General features: G+C 44.0%; 1 protein-coding gene across 1 annotated transcript in view; it reads right to left on the reverse strand.

The window, feature by feature from the left end:
* Positions 1-18,434, reverse strand: part of LOC138303652 (alpha-2-macroglobulin-like protein 1) — a 296,020-nt gene that overhangs the window by 76,930 nt on the left and 200,656 nt on the right. Inside the window, exons 25-26 of the mRNA XM_069242955.1 lie at positions 11,400-11,481; positions 7,794-7,950 (exon numbers count right to left, since the gene is read on the reverse strand). Coding sequence (XP_069099056.1) covers positions 7,794-7,950; positions 11,400-11,481 — 239 coding nt within the window. The remainder of the gene's footprint in view (positions 1-7,793; positions 7,951-11,399; positions 11,482-18,434) is intronic.

Here is an 18,434-nt window from a genome sequence, read left to right on the forward strand (position 1 = left end):
TACTGGATTTGAACTGTTGTCTATTTAAACCAGGTGCACGAGAAGAAAGTAGCTATTACCAGCCCGATACCCGCCATTTTGCAGGACATTGCAGCTATTATGGCCCACCTTGCTGCGACGCCATTTTCAAAGAGACTTTGATGCTTTCTCTAATCGAGAGAAAGAGACTTTAAATGATTCTTACCCTAGAGACTTTAACTTTGAACTGCCCTTTGCATGAAGTAGTAGTTTTATTTTGCCGCCGTGAGGCAATTGCCCCGTCCACTTTGCCCCTTTGCCCCGTCCCATGCTGATCGAAAACGGTACCCATGCTGATCGAGAAACGGTACCTGTGAGACGAAGACTTCCTTGAATGCTGATTGTAATTGGTAAATATGAAAGGAGATTTTACAATTGCATTGTGTTTTAGGTAACCAACTGCTGATTTTTTATAAGAGCCCTAGCTAGGAGTTTTCTAAATTAATGTTGCTAAATTGCCTTTGCATGAAGTCCCACATGCTGATGCTAATTTGAGGTTAGATGAGGATTCCTTTTGTTGCACGATGCAATTTGAGACCTTGTTATGCTGACTAAATGTATGCAATTAGTTCATTACAGATTATAGTTTTAGTGATTTGCATTGCTATTATCGAATGCCTTGTTATTCAAATGCTGCATAGATTGCATCTTTTCCGCCGTTATGGACAGCTATTAATGTTCATTTACGTTTATCATTTGGTGTTGAGACACATCTATATTGTGCTAGCTTTGTTAATATAGGGAAATAAATTCATTAACTTTGAATAAACTGGTGTGGTCATTCATGACCGAAAGGTCATGGTTCGCCTAAATGTATTCTGGATTAATTGTTAAGTGTTATGTTGATCAGGGTATTGCTTATGTTCGTTATTGATTATTGATTACATTAAATGGACTGATCTCGGGTGAAGAGAGTCTCACTTAGCCAAAAGATTCATCGGCCTAAAGAGCGTCCAAATATAGGTAAATTATTAGTATGGAACGCTCTATCAATACCACCAATTTATGAGTTTTACTGCACCAAAAACCACAGGTTACTGTATTTACCATGCATTTTCCTCTGCCTGATAATATTAGCTGGTATGACATTTTGAAATATATCTGGGGGTGTGGTGTAATTTTTTTTCACAATATTCATAATTCTGATACCTGTGGTATTCTATTTAGCAGTTTTGATATAGTGCATAGCTACCCAATCGGGCATCCCAGCACGTTATCGTGTTAAAAGGCGTTTCAGAAATTGAGGATCTTTGCCTCTCATAACTCTGTCCCACCTTGTGCTTGCTGACAGACCCATGGTAGGTTTTCCAACCATGTCACACAGCCCTCGAGCAAGCAGGTGATTTACCCGCCCTCCATGGAAGGAATTGAGTTAGTTGTGTTTGGATGATGCCTGCTCCCCATATCTAACCAATCGCAGGATATCATTTATTAAGAGATTTTATGTAGCACTGCATGTCATCTTTCTATTACTTCTAATCGCTGCAGATGTATGAGGAAAGTTGGCTTAATTGATACTGGGTCCAGTCCAGTATTCTTCTTCGCAGCACCTCAGAAGTTTGGTCTAACTGCACTAGCAAGAAGCATTCCAGACCACATGAAGACCACTCTCCCACTGGCCATTCTTATCTCAAATACCAGAATTTGGCGACATTGGTCACTATGATGATATTTTGTGATAAGAAAAATCCTATGCAACAAGCATTGGTGGAAGAAAGAAGAGGAATCTTGTCATTTTGTGTTATATTGTCTTACTCAGTGGTAGGTACTTGTCTTCATGGTACATAAGAAGAACCTTATCTACTGCTCAGAAGAGCGAAAGCCAGGTTTTACATTGCGTTTGGAATCCGAAGTCCAGGAGGCATTTTGGTCCAGAGGCTTGGGGTTCCATGAGTGGAAGATACACCACCCTGCTGGCTTGTCAAATTGGTGGAAAGTTCAGTCACGGCTAGTGGTGCGCTGAAGGGACGAATGGCGTGCGGGGGAGGGTGGAATAAACATTACATACAATATTTTTTTTATTTTTTAAAAACACTTACCTGGATCGTGGCCCCCACTGCACCGCTGCTCTGGTGCAGGCCCAGGCTCCCAGCCTGCCCTGAGTCCAATCCTCACGTTGCTTAAAGCAGAGTGAGGATTGGCTGGGAGAGCGCCCAGCCAGGGCACTCCCAGGCAGACTGTGAGCCTGTGCATGCTTTCTCCAGCCCGACAACACAGTGCCGGGCTGGAGAGAGCATTGTGCGCATGTGTGTTTGGCCATCCTGAGACGGTCAGTCAAACATACATGCACACTGAGGGGAGAGTACTGTACACGACCCCTCAGTGCTCGTCAGAGCCTGTGGCCCCAGACCTTTACAAGAAAATGGTAATAAACACAGTTTATTATTGTTTTTTATAACGGTTTTGCGGCTGTCGCTTCTGGCGGGGGAGCCACCTCTGGGAAGGTTATAAAAATGACCATTGGTTTTTGGTTTCATCATTCTTTATTGACACTCACTACCAATGCAAGTAGGCACTGTATGACCACACCTACCTCCACCCTCAGTTGCCTTCCTGAAAAATAACTTTATCCTTCTGTTGTCCAGCGAATTTTTCAATCTGTAAATCCATTGCTGACAAACAGCTATTTCCGTTTTTTACATTTATTTTTATATTAATTTTTTATTCACAGGTAATCTCCCATAATTCTTGATTACAGACTTTCACATTCTTATTTTCTACAGTTTTGCTTTTTCAACAGTTATGCTTTCCGCCGTAATGATTTTTTTGGCTTATGCTTTTAACACAAGGTATGTCCTCACGTACAATTTTACCATCCGACAAGGGACAGTTTCATTCCATGTAAAAGGTGTATTTTTCCTACGATTTTCTTGAAAACTGCACACAGTACAAATGAAAAATAATTCACATTTTTCCCTAGCCCTATTTAAAATCTGTTTTTCCCTTTGAAATACTTATATGATACATACACTTCCTAAAGAAGATTATAAATGCTTGCATGTGTGGCCTGTATCTGTGTTCACATGTTTCTAAAACACTTCATGCTTACATGGAGCTACCACATCATAGGTGGAGCTACCATATCATAGGTGGAGCACCTCTTCGGTCCTCATGCCACCACTCCCGACACTTCCTTATAGGCCAAACTATAATCTTTCCCGCCACCCCCCAGCCATGCACTCCTCCAAGGAACCCAATCCGTTCTCCGTGGCAGCATCAAGGATGTGAAACGATAGATATATTCTAAATTGAGTAGTACAATATGATACAACAGCTGCATTGGTGTGTGTCAACATTGCAAAATCATGCAATACAACAATGGCAAGGCTCATCCTTGAAGATTGTGCGTGAAAATGTGTTTCCACTGCAATAACATTTAAAGCATAGAAATGATGGATACCTGGACTCTTTAGCGATTAGTAGGAGAAAATTCACAGTACACTGTCTGAATACAGCAACTAATATGTTTGCAACACCCTAAAACGCTCAAAAATGGTGGTTCTTAACCTGAAAACCAGGCACCCCTTAGGGAGTCACAACAGCTACTCACGGGGGCCGTGACTGTTTAGAATATTAAGTAATTGGATTTGTAAAGCAATCATGAATGCCAAATCAAAATTTTGAAATTTTAAAAGACTCTGTGAAATTGAAGGGAATAGAAATATAAAAATCAAGGTGGTTTCCTTAGCTTTACTTGTGGGAGCAGTGCAAAGCAAGTACAGCAAACTGAATCCAGCATGGCCAATTGGTGCCTTCTGTTGGACCACTAGGAGCCTCATTATAAGTTTGGCAGTCATGAGACCGCCAAACTCGCATCGACGGTCGGACCGCTGTGGGATTGGCCATCCGACTGCCAAATTTCACCTTTGGCAGTCTAACCGCCAAAGGACCACCATCCCCGCCGGGAAAATTGTTCCTGATGGCATGATAGCGGTCGGACTTGCAACCAGTTATGGCAGCACTAAACTCAGTGCCGCCTGGCTGATTACAACCCCTCTTTCCACCAGCCTTTTTAAGGGGGTCCCCCTGCACTCATGCCCATGGCATGAGCAGGGCAGTGACCGCACTGTCCAGCACCATCGGAATGCAGACAGTGCGCCTTCCAAGAGTGCTGGAGTGTAAGGGAGCCGAAGCCAATATCCTAACACGGTTCCCACCGGTCAGCCCGGCGGGAACACATTTTACAATGTTGTAGTATGCTCGGGGTGGGAATGTCGTCGCTAACATATAGTCCAACATATTACTTTATCATTTAGAAAAACGATGAAAAATTTAAAAGCTCTAACCTTTTCATTAAAATGAGAATTTTGATAAATACAACATTCGTAAGTTGTGTATTTGTTGGATCTTGACTTGTCTCTGTATTTTTGTATATTGTTTTGAGGTTCCGATTGTTGAATTTGCTTTGGCAGGCATCCCAGTCTTCTGGTACCAATGTAATGGAATTTAATGGGGGTCCACAGAAGCACAAAGGTAAAAAAAATGCAGCCCTAAAAAGAGCCTTTTCAAAAGTGTGTTCTGTGGCTGAGCTTTAGACAAATTCTTGGAAGCCTGGAATAACGATGTAGTGATGTATATCACATTGCACTCATTACCCTCTACTTACAGACTAGAATGTCAATGCAATTCTCCTGTAACTATGTACAGTTGAGTTGCGATGTCACCCTCTTTGCCGGTGCCAAACATTATGAAAGGCTGGTCACTGAGCAGGATTGCTGCTTTTGTTTCAATAGTGAGAGCAAATAACTTTTTAATGAAGCTGCCTGAAGATTTAATCAATAGCTGCAAAGCACACTTTTATTGCTCTGTGTTGCCAGCATTCCTGTTATAGCAGAATTCTACTTGCCTGTTACCACACATTCCGAACCACAGCCGCTTTTGATTGTGACATATTAAACTATTTAAAATATATTTTGAAACCAATTATACCTGCATATGAGCATGTATTTTGCAGCAAATTACAACTGCATATGAGCATGTTTACTGCACGTTTCAGCCAACATATTTATTTATGCATCTGCAAATCTCTCATTTATAAGAAAGAGACCTAGGATTTAAAAGAAAGTTGCAAAAGGGTGAAGCTGTGACCATGCAGTATAAGCAAGAATATATCACCAAGTTGCTTAATTTTTTAGTAAAAATCTGTAAATCTTGCCCTGTAGACCGTTCTTCTTAGCCTTCGACTTTACTACTTCTAGGACTGACACCAATAAACCTACCCTTTCCCAATTTGCTGTCCTCCCTGCGGGGACAGGGATTCTTATTCTCTTCTCTATAAAGTGTGGGTTCCCCTAAAATTCTTGCCTCGCTCACATTCTACATTCAGCATGCCCCTGTCCTTGGCCATGTTTTGGCTGGCCTCTGTGTTTTTCTATCCCTGAGTACTCAGTCCCAAAGAGCTGGTAATAAGCCTTGATAATCCCAATTCTAAAGAAATCCGCCACTGACCCTTCTATCATCAGAAGTTTTTGTCTCATCCCTCGTCTGTCTTCCAGCTAATATGGTAAAAAAAAGAAAATCAATCAACACTCAACGTTTTCTTTCTTGAGTCCAATCACATCCTTGGCTCCTTCCAGTCAGTCTTCTACCCTCTCCATAGAACTGGGCCTGCTTTTACATCCACCTTGGATAACCTTGGCTTCCTGGTGGACACAAGTGGCTCTTTGCCCTTTGTCTTATTCTACCTTCCTGTAGTATTCAACCTGTTTACACACATCACCATGCTATGATATCTTCATCAGATTAGAAAAGGAGGCAGTGTTCTCTCTTGAATCACTCATAATTTCTCTGACTGTCCATGAGCCTTTCACTTACCTCCTTTTCATTCAGCTTTCCTAGATGTGCCCAATGGGGAGCCTCAAGCTTCTTTCCTCAGCCCTACCATCTTCAACTTCTGTATTGCTTCCTGGGCTCTCTTTATTTTCACTTTTTGTCTTTCCTTCATGACCTAAGCAGGCAATACTCAAACTCTGTTCTACATAAAAAAATATATTTTTTTCCATCTTCAGAACTGTTTCATTGCGGTGGTTTCTTGAATGAACAACAAATCACTAGATACTAACACCGACAGAATCCAATCACTAATCTTTGGACAGCATCTTCCCCATACTTCCATTGGTTGGTGGCCTTGTGAACTGCCTTCCCTTTCCAACTGTAGAGTCCAAATTTCATCTGTTGAGCTTTGTTATTGATCAGTTCCTCTCTACTCCCAAATTATAACATTTTCCTCCACATGCTTCTGCCAATTATGTCTACAGGAAAAAAAAAGTGTATCTTTTCTCCCTCCCTCCCTCAAACACTGGTCCAGGCCACAATACTTCTTGCTTCTATTACTGCAATTTCAGCTTCTTAGAACTTCCATCTCCTTCTTCTCATTCAACACACTGCAAGCCATGTCATTCTTAATCTTCCTAAAAGTCGGCCCGTCTCATCACCAATGCCCTCTCTTCACTGGCTTCCTTATCCTAGGACCATTGTTGTCATTTCTCTCTGATTCACCCATGACTTCAACCTCTTATTCAAAGAACACATTGTCAAGAAGACCAAACCACTCTAGTCTAACTCACTTTCCTGAACAAATAGTATCCTTTCTTCCATGAAAAGAACTCAAAACAACCACGTAATCTGTAGTCCACTCCTACCTTGCTGGATGCCACACCCTGCTCATCAGCATCTCAAAGACCACCTTCTCTCCTCTGAAAGGCATGTTTCAAGCAGCAAGATGGCACAATTAAGTGCTGGAGCAATATGAACACCTCAGTTTCATTCTAAATAATCTACAGTGTACCTCTGCAAACCTGGCATCACTACAAGTCATTCTATGCCAAGGCCACATTTACCTAGTGCATGAACTAATATTATCTGTAGATTGACACTAAACAGAAGCTCCAACATCACCAGAAATGCTAAAATATAATGAAAAACAAGAAAACACAACTTCTGAGCCTATGTCCCCAGAATCTCAAACAACATCCCCTCCAACATTAGAACTGTACTAACTCTACTACAATTCAAGAAGAAACTAAAATCTCAATACCTCAAGAAAACAACTTCAGATAGGTTCACTTGTCACTGCTTCCACTTTTCCTCCTTGACATTGCACCCTGTAGAGTGCACCATTACTAACCAGTGAGGTTCATGCTTTAGAAATACAAAAACACACATACATACACTTAATTCTCCTTGTTTTGCCACCATGCATTTCACAAACAAGGACGCAGGTAGATTCAGTTCAAATTTAGGCAAGATTCTCCTTCTCGCTCTCTCCTTTCTGCCTTGCTCTTTTTTTTTACCTTATCTATAGTATGTTATTCTCAAATTGAGGGGTCATTGTTCACTTTTATAACAGCCCAACACTGGAACGCTCTTCTTTTTCTACCCATCACTATCTGTCTAATGGATCGGTTTCCTTAAATCTCTGAAAACTCTACTTGCCTGCTCCTCTCTTTAACTGACCTGCATTGTGATTCTACAGCCCACTTCCTTCATGTAAGATACTATGCTGGTGACAGCTGTGTTTAATAAATATCTTTCATCAATAACAATAATGCAAATCACCCAAGATCTCCTTAGCTTTGTAAAAGAACGTGGACTTAAGCCACACTCCTCAATGACTTGCAAAACCCTCAGACTGTACATGAGGGGATGTCTTGTCTCGTACTTGACAGCGAAGTTAGAGTTATTCACTTCCACTTGGCGTGCTACAATGTCAAGGCCCAAGGAAAGGCAATGTTCCTGCAAGGGATTAAGACATCGCTTTGTGAAGCCTCCCATACCTTCAGTGCGTTGTGAAAGAGTTTTCCGGAACTGTTGAAGCAGCCGCTTTCCACCTGGTGTTCCCTGAGATACTTGAGGGCTTGGTCGATGTACACCTTGTCAACATATATGTCGTCCCGGCCCTTACCAAAGGACTTCATTACAAAAGAAGTGAGCCTGAGGAGACAGAAAATGTGAGGGTGAGAATGATGGAGCATAGTAGCTGTAGAGAGTTGGAGGGACAGAAAGGAGAAGGAATGGAAAGTTGGAATGAAAAGTGTGAGAAATGACAAGAAACAGGAAGAAACTCCAGAGATTGGAAGAATATGAGTAAATGAAACAAAAGGCACAGAGTGATACCAGGTGGGAAAGGGAGGCTTGTAGATGTTGGGGACAGGGTTGCAAATAGACAGGCAAGTGAGAGAGAAACAGAGGTGAAGAGAAGAGAAAAAAGGATGACAGAGATGGGCTATAAGTGGATGTGGAGGCAAGGGAATTGTGACTACAGGAAATGAGATACCAGGTGATGATCCGAGAAAAAAGAAGGAGGCAAAGAACTGAACTAAAATGACATGTTATACCACAGTGGTTCCTTAATATTGATTTTAGCAGAGATATCATGACATAAGGAGTTACCTTGCTCCCATGTTCAGACGGATTGGTGTACACAAACCAACTACCTGGGGAAGCTTGCAGTGTACTAGGGGACATATTTTGTCAGGTTGATACCTTCGACGAGCACTAAACTCACACCCAAGGTTTTAGGGAGTGGTACTAGAGTGATTGAGATGACATTCAGATCACAGGGTGCACTGTACTGTAAAAGAGCTCATTGTTGTTTATTCAAATACACAGGGATGATGGACAGTGCATCTAAGCTGGTCGCCCATCCCACAAGCCTCGCTATCTCGTATCCAAGTACTGGTTGCTGTCATGGTAAGCGAAGTAGAGTCCAGTATTCCTAGCATTCTGAAGGGGCAAACACTAATTAGACCAACCTACTCAACAGGTATGGTCACAAATGTAAACTAAGCAACATTCCAGGCGTAACAGAAATGAAGTTACATAGGTCCTCATTACGACTTTGGCGGTCTTCCATATCACGGGTACTGCCGGATTTCCGACACACTTTGGGTGGAAATCCAGCAGTAATCATGCTGGCCGGTGGAGGAGCTCTGGCATTTCCACCACCGGCCCCACCCCAGCAGTAGGACACCACCCGCCGTATTATGAGCAATAATATGACCTACCGGTGTCCTGATGGCGGGGCGCTGCCGGCAGTGGAAGCGCCCCTTCCCGTTCTCTGCCAGACTACCTCCTCCCCAGACCCGGTAAGTTGATCATCTGACAGGGGAGGGGATGGTGGGAGGGGAGGTGGTGTTGTTTGTGTATGTGTGAGTGTGTGGTGTCTGCATGTGTGCATGAATGTGTGAATACGTGTTTGTATGCATGTATGAATGTTGAAGTGAGTGTGTCTCTGCATGTAAGTGTGCATGCGTGTGAGTATGCGTGTTTGGATGTGTGTATGAAGGTTGTGAATGCGTGTGACTATGCATGTTTGGATGCGTGTATGAAGGTTGTCGTGAATGCATGTATGGATGCATGCTTGAATGCGTGTATGAAGGTTGCTGGGAATGCATGTATGGTTGGGTGCTTGAATGCGTGTATGAAGGTTGTTGTGAATGCTTGTATGTAAGTGTAGGTGAATGGATGTATGCGTGTTGCGTGTGGGTGTCTGTGTGCATGTATATGGGGTGGGGGCACTGTGGCTGTAGGAGGGGTGGGGGTGTTGTGGCTGAAGGGGGGAGGTGGGGTCTAGTGCTTGCTGGAAGGGGTGGGGAGCCATCTACCGGTGATAGGGAAGAAATTCCCTGTCACCTGTAGCCTTTCCACTATGGTTTTCATGGCGGTGCTACCGCCGCGGAAAGCCTGCTCCTGTTACCGCCGGCGGTCTTCTTTGGACCATCAGGCGGTATGAGTGGAGATGTGGCAGGTTGGCAGTGGCCAACCCGCCATACTCATAATGTAGCGGTTTGCACCACCAACCTGTTGGTGGTGGGACTGCCACAGAGGGCCATAGTCTTTGTCCGCCCCAGAAAAAACTGTATTGACACCTTGTCCTACTGTTAACCTCTCAACAGCCTCCCGTTTGCTTTTGGAGTGCTGGTGGACCTGCAAGGAGCGAACTACAGAAGTAAACAATAATTTTACAGCTCTCTAAGTTATGTTCATGCTGCTTTTATACTTTCTCATAACTAGGTTAGCAATGGAAGTGTTAGGAGCGCCATGTGAAAGGCAGAGATAGCAGTAGTAACCCCTGGTTATGCGTAAAAAAGGGGAAAAAGGGGTTAGTGTTCTGGGATACCCTACTCATTGCTGTCTTATAAGCACGATATTGGCATCTTTGAGGAAAGGCCATGTCACAAGGTGAGGGGGAGATGGCAGCAGAGGGCATCGTAATGGGAAGGAGGAAGTAAGGACACAATAATCAGGTACCCGAGTAATTCAAATACGTATAAGGTTTTTAAAATGTAATTATTACACCCTACATTTTCCCATGGATCAGGGACAGACATGTAAGAAAACTGGGCAAGTTTCAATTACCCGATGAAGGAGGTGGTTTCTGTAATTGTGCCAAAAATGTGTCTCTCTTCCCTGTCTCCCAGCTACCTCATTGTCAGGTCCATCTTTTAAGAGCCTATTGAAAATTTACTTTTCTGTCTAAATTTGATCAATGACAAAAAGAGAAGGAACAAATGTAAATATTACATGACTTAGGTGTAATAATCCTTCCTCAAGTCACTAATCGTAATATCACATTTAGGTTCACGCCTCTTACCTTTCCTTCTTCCCCTGTCCACCTCCCAATCCTAGAAGCTGTTTCAGAGGTATGTGCCCCCATTTTAGCTTCTGTGTCCATATGCAAAATACGCTGAACTTGCAAATTACTGATTTGTTCTTCTCTTCTTAATGTTATAGAACCAACCGACTGAATGCCACCTGTTTGATCTTCTCTACTTTCTAGTTTCTGTTAGCAGGGTTTTTAAAGTTTCCATTCATTCACCCATCCTTTAATGTGTGATTCCTTGCACTCTTATTCTTTCATCCATCCATGTTATTTACACATTCATCCATTTTCACTCTTTCATGCATTCATTGTCCGCACTTTAATGTCTGATCATCCAACCATCTATTTCATACTAACAGACCTAGCCACATTATTTTCTTTTATTTATGTCACTACACACATATTCTTCCACTTTTGTTTCCAGGTCCATGTGCTCATTCAACCATACATGTATTCAGCTATCCTAAAACAATCACTCACCTATTCAGTCATCCATTCTCCTAATTTAATTCATTCTTCCATTAATCCAGATTCATATTCTCATTCATCTCATTGTTTTATCAATGCATTCATCTTCAGTCCCATTGATTTATTCAGTACCCATCCATCCATTCTTCTATCCATCCATCCAATACAAAATGTGATTGAAACACACTTGGCACAACATATCCTGACCATATTTTAACAAAATTGCACACACAGCTGAAATGGGGCACACTCCATAAACTTTCCTGGCTCACTTTTAGAGGCAGCGATACAGGGGCACAGACACACTTACCAGGTGTTCCCTTCCTGATCGCTTTTGCCAAAGGCGCTGTAAGACCCATCATCATGCTTGTAGTTCAGCTGCCGCTGGTACCCTGCAGAAAAAGAAATGAAGTGAGAGGCGATATTTCTCATATTCAGTTCCACACGAACATTTCTTCTGTTGCCTGAAAGAAGCATCATATCCCTAATCACTGGAAAGGAAGGGCCTCAAAGTTATTTGAGGGAATATGAAAACAAATTAAAAAGGCAAAATGCTGTGAAGCAGGGGCATTCAACATTTATTACCAAAACAGACTTCAAGCACGATTTTCATGATAACTAACGTTTACATGATGCTCCAAAGGATTTAGTGGGCTCAATTCCCAAAGCTATTTGCATCTATGGGTCCGAACAACAGGTGCAAATTGCCTGACTCAAAAGCATAATGCAATGTGCAGTCCCCCAAAGCACAACCTCTTTACAATCTTTCTGACTGTCTGACTTTCCTTTCACTGCTCATATTTAGGGAACTGTTTTTTCATTTTCTTTCAGCGCTCTATGAGAGTGCATGTCTTTTTGGGATCTCTCCATCACGTGCTGCTTCCTCCTTGCCAAATCCCACAATCTGTCCCAGAGTGCTTCATATTGCACCCTCTTCTGTTTTGCTCTCCCCTTTATGTCCTGCTTTTTCTTTGACCTGCTCTCTGAATCCCATTGTATTGCTCCCTCCTTTGCCGGTAGTCTCCATTGCTTCCTCGTTTTTTGCTTTTTAATATTGTGTTTTTAATTATTATGCCCCATCTGGTGCACCCCTCATCTGATATCAGTTGCTTCCCTCCCACCTCCATGCTCCCTTACCTGGAACTTTAAAGTTAGATGTTTTAGTGAGTCAAGAACTACCATTAAAAAAATACAAAAAAACACTGACATGTGCCAGTTAGTTTAGTTAATTAGCTATAAGTGCACCCCCATCAAGCACTGATTATGACTTCACATATTACCTTGGGGACAGCGGTACTCATTAGTAACTTGAGCAATACTGGTCTCTAAATCTGAGTGATGCCATCAATGATGCCATTTAACACGTAATGAGTCATGCAAAAACATATGCACAGGTAATTCACCTACTACGCACGATGGATGATACTTCAACAAGGAGGGTGTCTTGAAAAATGTGGGAGCACCCACAAATGTAAGAGTTTTTGGGTAGTCATAAACTTCTCTGTGACCCATCACTGCCCAGAAAACAGTCAGAAATGTACTCCTATCTAGGGGAAGAGTAAATTAATTTCCATTGCATTACGTGTAGTGGAAAAGAACACACCCAAAATTGATAAGGATGTAAGGCAAAGAGTTTCTTCATAAGAAAAGGTTTGATTTCACCAATGCAGAATCAGTTTTGTAAGCATATAGATTGCGCAAGAGCAATCACCTCCGCTTGGAAGTAATTAGGAATTTAGAAAACTCTTCCAAGAGCACTCCAAGAAACCTATGTCTGTTGCAAGTTCCCATGGGTAGTCTGGAAAAAGTATGCAAGTTTCTGTAATTCAAAAGTCTTCACCCATGCAGACATGCATTTTTTGTGAACTAAGCCCATTTGTATGCAAATTTGTAGAAAGTCAGGCTTTTTGATGGTTGTCCCCCCACTTTTTGCCCCCATTTGAACAGATAGATGGTGGTTTTTGACGGTGAGAGTGTACTGAAACCTACTAACCAGGCTCCAGTGCCAGTGTTCTTTCCCCTAAAAACAAAATACCCAATTGGAAAAGCACTTTAGCACCCCTGTAGGTCTTAAGAAATGGTGTAGGAAAGTGCCACTGTTTGACATGGTCACCCCCACTTTTTGCCTGGGAATTTGTGCAATTTTGACAGAAAGTGCACTGGGCTCCTGCTAACCAGGTCCCCAGTGCAAGATTTCTTTCCCTAAAGCATTGCAATTGTTCCCCGATTGGAAATACCTTTAGAACATCTGTAAGTCCCTAGTAAAAGGTACCGCTGGTACCTGGCCATGGGTACTAAAGAGGATCCCTAAAGGCTGCAGCATGTATTGTGCCACACTCAGGCACCCCTCAGCACACACATGCCAACTGCCATCGCAGGCTGCGTCACATGGTGCATGACCAGTGAGAAAACAACATGGCCCACCTCCTGTGTGCCATGCCTACAAACAGTGCATGCAGCATTGGTAAGTCACCCATACAGCAGGCCTTAAAGCCCTAAAGCAGAGTACACTATACTACATGTGTGGACATATCTGCATGAGCAGATATGCCCCTGTGATGTCTAAGACGAGTTCCCCAGCTACATGATAACTTCACTGACACCGAAGATGTTTGGTATCTTGTATTAACAAGCCCACACTGATTCCAGTGATGGATTCATTAATGCATGCTCTAAAGGGCACCTTAGGTTGCCTCCTGAAAACCTACCAATTACTAGTCTATTGGCTGACTGGTCTTGACCAGCCTGCCACCACAGACGTGTTTTTGACCCCCTGGAGGTGATAGCCCATGCCTCTGAGGTCAGACACAAAGCCTGCTCTGGACGGAGGTTTTACAACCTCCTCCAAGCAGGGAAACTTGTTATCAGCATATCAAGGCAGGAGGATTCAAAGGCCGCTGCTGCCTTTGTTATGCGACCTCCAGATCCCTCAGTCAGTGGAGATGCCACACCCCCTTCTCCTGGCACATTTGCCACCAGGCCAAGAAGGAAAATTTCGGATCAGTAGGTGTGTTCCCCATCTGTCTAGTTCCACCACATAGGTGGACCACCTGATGTGAACACAACACTTAGAATTCCACCATTGGTTCTTAGTGGACGTAGGCTCGCTGGATCACGGAAATGCCCACTCTCCGCAGGAAGTGGTCATATAAAGGGTGTAGACACTCTAAAGGTAAGCATCCCATTAGCTACTACCTGTACCATCCCTGGATTCAGTATTTAGGTGGCACCCCTTATGCCAGGAAATCAGATTTGATGAGTCCAGAAGACAAGGAAAAAGAAGAGCTGTGAAAAAGTGAGAAAAGAAGACTTGCTGTGGACCTTTGGCACCAAACCCTCTTGCCTGCACCAGTCTCAATGATTGTGACAAAGAGACTTGTCCTGCAGCTCAGCACTTGCCATGAATCCCAGTAGACTGCCAGTGCTTTGCAAATTACCAGCAAACTCCCTTGATGCAGAGGAGCTACTCCCCTGCAGTTTGAAGGCAACAAAACAGCAGAGTTGGGTACAATGTCTTGCAGCTCATTGGCGAGCCTGACGCCCCAGGCACCCAGGAAGAGGCACCTGTGCCCCAGAAGGTCAGACCTGGCGACTAACCAAGTGTGAAGACACCAGGATCATCCATAGTAGCACACCATCAGTACTCTGGGTACTGGACGCCCTGCACCAAGTCAAGACCGTGAAAGTACAATTGGGACTCCCACTGCACCGAGCAGCCATCGAGGGATGTCAGCACCAGAGAGATCCACTTCCTGAGCAGCCCTGCCATCCTGCTTTTGCAGCCTCAAACCAACGAGACCGACAACCTGGAGGTCTTTGACGCACCCAGCCTAGCCAACCTATCTATCTATGCTGCACCGAGCACCCCAGGCCGGGTATCAGAGAACCAACTGTGCCCTTGTGTCTCAAGGACCCTACGACCCATGCCTCACATTCTGAGCTCCCAGACATGTCCACAAGTCCCCCTCCGCAGCCCGTTTCTAGGTGGTCCCCCTTCTCTCCACCGGCATAGCATGCACCTCTGCACCCAGCCGCCTCAAGGCAGGTAACGAGTAACTGCTCATCATACTTTGTACCTTGGCTCCCTCCGACCCCAAGTCCTGAAGGAGACCATCAGAAACTAACTGTAAATAACTGTATGCAACATATGCCTTTTTCCCTATAGGAAAGCATTGCTGCATAAAGACACATTTAAGCGAACATTTACTTAATTCGAAAAATCGATATTTAAAAAAGTACTTACTTGTTAATGAAGTTCTTGGTATCAAAATTTACATAAAAATATGTTCCATTTCTCTAAATTGGTCTCAGATTTATTCTTTGAGTGTTTATCTCAGGTATTGCCTCTGCAAGTACAGCAAATGCTCAGCACTACCCTCTGACAAGCCTTAACTACTCATCTGCACTTCCACAAAACAGAGCATTTAGTGTTGTCAATTGTGCCTCTGTAAACCAGTTGGGGTCAGCTTCCTGCAAATGGTACCCCTGGCACTAGGGCATGGGTACTAAAGAGAGTCCCTAAGGGATGCAGCATGTATTATGCCACCCTGAGAGACCTCCCTACAAATTCCATGCAGAGTGCCAAGCAGACTGTGTGTCATAGTACAAGCCATGAGTGAAAACACGACATGGCAAACTTGTTGTGTGCAATGCCAAAGTCACTACATATAATATATGTACATGACTCTTCAATAGGCCTTAAAGCACAAATGGCAGAGTGCAATATACTCAATGTAAGGACATATCTGCATGAGCAGATATGCCCCTGTGATGTCTAGTTCTATTACTAGATATTGCAAGTGAACAGGGAAGCCATCTTATGGTATGTACTGGGCACTGGTCATTACGAGTTACCCATCTACATAATGGCTTCTCTGAAACCTATGTTGTTTGGTATCAAATACCTTGTCTTAACAAATCTACACTGATGGAAGTCTTGGATTCATTATGGCATGCACCCAAAGGGTATCTTAGAGGTGGCCCCTGAAAAACTACTAGCCCTCTAGTGTGCTGGCTGACTGTTATCGACCAGCCAGCCACGACACCTTGGAGGCGAGAGCCTGCATTCTCAGAGGTCAGAAACAATGTCTGCTCTGGAGGAAGGTGTTATCACCTCCTCCAGCAGGATGGCCAGCAAATCAGAATATCTGAGCTGGAAGCTTCAAAGCCTCTGCTACCCTTTGACATGCAACTTTGGCTTGCCCCAGACCTGGGAAATGTCGCTCCCTGCCCAGAAGCTTGTTTGGCACCAGGACAGGCAGGAAATTAACAATGCAAGTAGGCGTGTTGCACTACCAGGCTAGTCATACCCTTACGGTCGGTTGCATGATCTGCCCCATAAAGGAAGGTGTCCGCCATCCTCTTTTTGGTGGAATTAGGAATTCTGGGACAGGGTTATGCCCACTCTACACAGGAAGCGGTCATATACGGTGTGTGATCACCCCAGGGGTGAGAAGCCCATTGGCTTACACTCACCTAAATGCTCCTAAAGTACAAGTTACTTACGTTCGGTAACAAAATATCTGGTAGAGGCATATTCTAGTTGCAGATTCCTTACCTTAGAATTTTCCCCAAGGTGTCAGACTGGATATGTAGATTTTTCTTCGAGCAAAACCCTTGCGCATCGGCAGGTGGCGTCGTCGACTCCACAGGCACCGTAGGCATCGTGGTCGGCGTGATGACGTCGGGAATAGTACATAGAAGCCACCCTCGCGCAGTGACGTCAGTTCCTTTGGCACCAAACCCTGCCTGCCAGCCGCTGTCCCGACAATCACCCGGACCCGACTCATCCTATCGCTGTGAATCTCCCAAAAGCCTCAAAGGGTTGACAGTACTTCGAAAAGCAGCCAGCATCTCCTTGGAGTCGAGGAGACATCCCTGAAATCTGCAGGCACCAACCGCGATATCCAGTCCACCAATCTGCTGACCAGCGTGCCCATTGATACACCAGTAACCCAGAAGGAGGTCATCGTCGTCCCGGAGGACAGACCCATCTCCCCACAAAGTTTGGAGACACCAATTCCACCAGGAGATGCCCTCCACCAATGCCCAGGGTACCAGAGCAGTTGGAAAAACCAAGGCTTGTTTGTGCCTGAGCCAGATACCACAGCCACAAAACAAGAATCTGCACCCAGGGGATGAAAGAATTTATGAAGCTGCCCACAAGAGGGGCCAGACTGTCTGCTTTTCCTCCCCCTCTGCAGGCCTAACCAAGCACTGTGAGCGCTCTTGATGCAGGGGACCAGCCAACCAAAACCCTCTGCACCCAAGCGCCTTGGCCCGGGTCCAGCAGTATCGACTGTGCCCACTTGCTTCCAGGACCCTCAGGAACTGAGCCCCAGGTTGGAAGCTCCCGGACTTGTCCTCCTCTTCAGCCTGTTTCCAGAAGCCCCATACTTTTGCCAATCGTGCAGTGTGAGAGGCACCCGACCCATCAAACACCTCTGCGCCCAGACTCCCCAGGGCAGGTAAAACTGAACTGCTGGTATTTCTCGTGCCCTTGCCCCCTAGCATCCTATGACCTAAAGGGGACTCCCAAGATACTTCTGTAAATACCCATATACATGTACTTTACCCACTGAAAGTCATTACCGGGTAAAAGTGCATTGATGTATTTTACTTATCCCACTTTGAATAAAAACTCCACAGCAGTATTTACTTTACTTGAAGGATTTCTGGTGTTGAACCATAATATTAAGTGTTGTATTTTTCTAAAATTGGTCTTGAGTTTCTTCTTGAGTGTGTCTCATTTATTGATTCTGTATGTTCCACAAATGGTTAGCACTACCCTCTGATAAGCCTAAACAGCTCACCCATATTACCACAAAAGAGAGCATTTAGGGTATTTAAGTTAAGCCTCTATCAACCAAAGAGGGTCGCCTGTACTATCTGCATAGTATACCCCTACATTGGTACACTACATAGATAGCCACCATCCTACAAGATTTAATAGGTGAATAGTCTGAAAATTAGATATTGCTCCAGTCTTTGTAGACCAAAACTACACAACCCACGAAACTGTCATCAATAAAGAATACAAACCTATGATGCAACAATCAGGTGATAGCAGGACTTTTGTTTCATACTAGGGGCCACATGTACAAGATAGAGTTGCATCAGCTTTGATGCACCACTTTTCTTGCGCCTCCCTGTGCCGTCTAACGACACCATGTGTGAGCCGTATTTACAATACGGCACACCATGGCACAGGTTAGGACAATAGCATCCTAATTTATGATGGTATTGTGGTACTTTGCAGGATTAGCGGCATAAATTGTGGCGCTAACCCTGCACAGTAAATGGAGGCCCTTTGAAAGTAAAGGGGTGTCATTTTAACGCCTGCCTT

The sequence above is a fragment of the Pleurodeles waltl genome, chromosome 7 (assembly GCF_031143425.1).
Source record: "Pleurodeles waltl isolate 20211129_DDA chromosome 7, aPleWal1.hap1.20221129, whole genome shotgun sequence".
NCBI lineage: Eukaryota > Metazoa > Chordata > Amphibia > Caudata > Salamandridae > Pleurodeles > Pleurodeles waltl.